This window comes from Quercus suber, unplaced genomic scaffold (genome assembly GCF_002906115.3).
Source record: "Quercus suber isolate HL8 unplaced genomic scaffold, Cork oak 2.0 scaffold_59, whole genome shotgun sequence".
NCBI lineage: Eukaryota > Viridiplantae > Streptophyta > Magnoliopsida > Fagales > Fagaceae > Quercus > Quercus suber.
Genome location: NW_027069524.1, coordinates 1,501,642 through 1,506,539, shown reverse-complemented (window position 1 = coordinate 1,506,539; position 4,898 = coordinate 1,501,642). Strand labels below are relative to the sequence as shown.

The 4,898-nt window shown below is 37.9% G+C and overlaps 1 protein-coding gene across 1 annotated transcript; it reads left to right on the top strand.

Annotated features, from left to right (window-relative positions):
• Positions 1–546: 546 nt before the first annotated feature.
• Positions 547–4,319, top strand: LOC136067129 (uncharacterized). The gene is made up of 8 exons (XM_065772482.1): positions 547–673; positions 791–967; positions 1,132–1,221; positions 1,324–1,605; positions 1,747–1,915; positions 3,373–3,484; positions 3,577–4,065; positions 4,167–4,319. Exons 1-8 carry the CDS (start codon positions 547–549, stop codon positions 4,317–4,319), a joined length of 1,599 nt encoding a protein of 532 aa, XP_065628554.1.
• The last annotated feature ends 579 nt before the right edge of the window (positions 4,320–4,898 follow it).

Below are 4,898 nucleotides of genomic sequence, written 5' to 3'. Positions count from 1 at the left end.
CGAAGGTGAAATTGTGCAACAACCTGCTCAAGGTCCGAATGATGGTGTACAAAAGTATTACAAAATGATAGATGATGTGGACAAACCTTATATGTTGGTTGTACAAAATTTAGCATATTTTCAGCCATCGTTGTGTTGTTCCAGTTGAAGACTTTTTGTGATTGGACGAACAAGTCATTTACTATGTTGCTTCAAGTCTTGACGGATATGCTTACTTTAGATGCTAAGTTGCCAAAGGACCATTATGAGGCTAAGAAATGGTCCGAGATTTGGGTTTGGGTTATGAGAAGATCCATGCTTATCCCAATGATTGTATGCTATTTTGGAAGGAGAATGTTAACCTCGAGGTGTTGTAAAGTTTCAAGGTGGAAAACAAATTAGGCATTCGTTACAGGTAATAATGTCTCATCCAAATAAGGAAAGAAGAAAGCTACAAAGATCCTACGGTAGTTCCCCTTAAAACCAAGATTGCAGCGACTGTTGTTGTCACCTGACTTGGCTAGTTCTATGAAATAACATGTTAATAGTCGTATAGATGACAGGGTAATGTGGCATCCTGCTAACTTGGATGCATGGAAAATGTTTGATAGTATGCATTTACAGTTCTCGTATGAGCCTCGTAATGTGAGACTTGGATTAGTTGAGGATGGGTTCAACCCCTTCGGAATGCTGAGTACTACTCACAGCACTTGACCTGTCATGCTAGTCCTTTACAATCTCTTGCCTTGGCTGTGCATGAAACGGTCATCTTTGATTCTATCACTAGTTATTCCTAGTCCTAAATCACTAGGGATTGTGATAGATGTGTACTTGCAACCCTTAGTAGAAGAACTGAGGGAATTATGGGATGTTGGAGTAGAAGCATATGATGCATCTTCAAAAAATGTATTCCAATTGCGTGCAGCATTGATGTGGACCATACATGATTTTCCTGCATACGCAAATGTGTTGAGTTGGAGTACGAAGGGTAAGTTTGCGTGTCCTTGTTGTGCCTCAGAGACCGACTCTCGATATTTAAAAAATGGCCACAAATTCTATTACATGGGACATAGGCGATGGTTGGGTAGTGACTGGAAGAAGATACATTATTTGATGGATCTATTGATATGTGAGTGGCTCTTGTGTCACCAGTTGCGTCAAACATAATTATGGACACTGAAAGTTTTGTTGGACGTTGTCTGGGAAAGAAATGTCAAGAAAAATACAATGAAAGAAAGAGAGGTGAGGCAAACCAATGTGTTTGGAAGAAGAGAAGTATTTTTTTCAACTTGACTTATTAGGAGGATTATAAGTTGCAACACAATCTTGATTTGATGCATATAGAGAAAAATGTGATGGACAATATACTTGGCATGATGTTGAACTTGAAGGACAGGACAAAGGACAATTACAAGGCGCACCTTGACTTGGCAGACATTGGAATAAGGAGTGAACTCCACCTACGACGAAAAGGTGATGATAAGTATATGATATTGCCCGCGTGTTTTCATATGACTGCATTGGAGAAAGATGGTTTCTTGCAAGTTTTGTGGGATGTAAGAGTGCTTGATGGATATGCTTCCAACATCTCATGCCGTGTCAACCTGAAAGAACGCAAGATTTCTAGTTTAAAGAGTCACGATAATCATATCCTAATGCAATAACTCCTTCCAATTGCTTTACAAGGATCTCTGCCATCGCACATTACTAGGCCTTTGATAAAGTTAGCTTGTTTCTTTAGGAAAATTTGTTCGAAAACCCTTACAGTTTCATATATTGCGAGTGCTGCGGCAGACATTGTAGTCACGTTGTGTGAATCGAAAAAGATATTTCCTCCATCTTTCTTCACTGTGATGGTACATTTGGTCATGCACTTGGCTACTGAAGCCAAGATTGGTAGTCCATTTCAGTACTGTTGGATGTACCCCATTGAGACGTAAGTCGTATGTAATACATGTACAATATGAGGCTTCATGTGCGCTTTGTAATAGCTAGTGTCAATTACTAACCTTCTCATGCGCTTTGTAATAGGCACCTCTTATGCCTTAAGTCTTACGTAAGAAATAGGGCTGCTCCAAAAGGGTGTATTGCCGAAGGATACATAATGGAGGTGTTAGGATATATGTGATTCACTTGTTAGGAGCATATGTCACTATTTTATGTAATTGGCTAATCCTTTGAGAATACGCACTTTACTTGTATTTGGGTAGATCTAGGCATTTTTAATACTTCAAGAAACAAAATTTCAAGATTAAGTGTTAAAGCCACTCAAGTTTGTCTAAGAAACACGCTGAATAGTGCAAATTCATTAAAGCTCGATAGCTGGCTCGACAGCTGCATCTATCGAGCTTAAGAAAGCTGTTTTAGCCCGTGTGCTCGACACCTGCTCGACAGCTCCTATCTATCGAGGTTTAAGAATTTTAGAATTCTAATCTAATTTTTTTGGGATCCGTGAATGTGTCTTTGGGCATTCTTTTCTCCTAACCCTAGACATATAAAATAATTATTTTAAGGGCTGGCAAAGTGTTCACAAGTTGCACAAGTGTTGAGCAAAGTTTGCTCAAGTAAATTGTGATTGGAAACAAAATTTTGCCCTAGTTCATCTCTTTTGAAGAATTTGCTATGTATGTTCACCATAGGATTTTGTGATTAAGCATCTTCTTGATCTTCATCATCTGGATGAACTGAAGAACTTTGCAGCCAACAACCTTCTCTAGTTGATGATTGAAGTCGCGTACTGGAATTCGCATAATTGGTTAGTTACGTACTAGGAGCCATGCATCAGAAGGAGAAATTGTCACTATAGAATAAGTCCAATTGGGTATTGGGGTAAGGGTTCAACTATAGGTTGGTATAAAGTACTGAGATTCTTTTATTCATAACCGCTTGTTGTGATAATAGTGAAATTTTGGGTGTGGTGACCTTAAAATCATCCGGTGGGGTTTTTGCCATGTAGGTTTTTCCTATTTGTAAACAAATCACTGTGTCAATTTATTTTCTGCTCCATACTTTAGTTATTGGTGATTTGTTTGTGCTACCACACGCTTTGCATGTTAATTTGATTAATTACTCACTTTGCTAATTAATTTAATCACAATGGGTCAATATGTTTTTGGCCTATCAAGAGGAATGCTTAACGTTTTGTTCATGGTATATGGAAGGAGTTGAAACTATATTCTCACGACCTACGAGGATGATAGAGGAGTCAACAGGGGCGGTTTCAAGTGTGGTACTAGACAATAGGGAGTTGACCCAAGCTCATCGCTATGTGCTATTCAATTCCGAGAACATTTACCAGTTTCGTGAGTAAGTACTACGGACACCAATATAATAGCATGACAATCCAATGTTCGCTATGTGTATTAACACTAATACAATTGCCATCGCATGCAGGATGCACAAAGGTTTGATGGAGGACGAACTTCGAAGAGACCACTGTCGCAGCTTCACTGCTATTATTCATAAGCACCACATGGAGAAGTTTTGTGGCTGGTTTAGATCTCACGTACGTGTCACATCTTCGACTTCTTAACCTTGCAACTTCCCCATAAGTAGAATGACTGTACTAATTATAATAAGTTTGTTTGGTTATATTAGGTGATGTCAATGACTGATGCTAATAGTGAAAGTACTGGACTTACTGATACACTTATCACATTTTTCAAAGGGCCATATACTTCAATAAATTGGCTGAAACATTATATCATAAATGGGTTAAAATTTAGGAGTTCGAATGTCGAGGCAAATAGAAAAATGCAGAATAGTAGAGTTAGTGTTGCTACTGAAGGTGGCATTACGTACTATGGTGTGTTGATAGATATTATTGAGTTGAATTATTCTGGCAATATCAGACATGTGTTATTCAAGTGTACATGGGTTGATGATCAAAATAGGAGGGGATATAAGACTGATGAGCTTGGATTTCCTATGGTGAATTTTACTCACTCCATACATGGTAGGAAGGAAATGGTGCATGAACCATATGTCTTGGCTTTCAAGTTACACAAGTTTTTTATGTTGAAGATAAAAGGCACAAAGATTGGTATGTCGTCATTAAAACGAAAGTCAGAGATGTGTTTGATGTGGGTATTGGCCCCCATTGTGACGAGGATGACACGAATGAGTTTTTTGAGAACATTTCGTACTTTCTCACTAATAATGATGTTGATAGGGATGACCTTCGTTAGGGTCGAGATGATGTGAAGGGAATGACAACTGATGCCTCTATCATTGGCCCAAGAGATCTTCATGAAATGGACAACTTGGATGATTATGAGTTCAATGATGATGAGTTCAACGATGAAGATGACAACGAAGTCGAGTACAACAATTATGAGTAGTGTAATAGGATACTGCTATTGTATGCATAATTATGTTATAGTTATTATTGAAATTATAAGTAGAATTTGTACTTATGTATTGCGTGGAAAGTTTGACAATGTTGCATATATATATGTGTGTGTGTGTGTGTGGAAATTGTTATTTCTTTATGTTGTTAACAAATAAAAGTTTTAACATATATAATTATCAGGTGAAACTGTTATTTTTTCATTTTGTTGCATATATATGTTACAACTGTTATTTCTTTGTGTTGTTAATAAATAATAGTTTTAACATATATAATTATCTTTAAAACTGTTAATCTATCATGCTATTGCTTGTTGACCATTTTTCCTCTTTATGTTTGTGTTGTAAAAGGTGTTGGACGCAAGAATGGGGAGGAAATGTCAATTGCCACTTGTTTATGTTGGGCAAGGATCATCACATTCCTGACAAAGGGTGAAGGCAGCTGATAAGGTAGCCCACATTTTTGAGGAGGCAAGACCGGTGGCAACATCAGTGGCAAGTGACGATGAGGCATAGGCCCCAGGTATTGGTCATGTCTTCGAATGTAAGGTTTGATGTTTATTACTGGATGG

Excerpts from the sequence above, each read along its gene's own strand:
- LOC136067129 (XM_065772482.1), top strand. The coding sequence starts at position 547 with ATGTGGCATCCTGCTAACTTGGATGCATGGAAAATGTTTGATAGTATG. Across the intron at positions 1,916-3,372 it reads TGGATGTACCCCATTGAGAC|GATGCACAAAGGTTTGATGG; the intron begins GTAAGTCGTATG and ends CATCGCATGCAG. Across the intron at positions 4,066-4,166 it reads CAGAGATGTGTTTGATGTGG|GGTCGAGATGATGTGAAGGG; the intron begins GTATTGGCCCCC and ends GACCTTCGTTAG.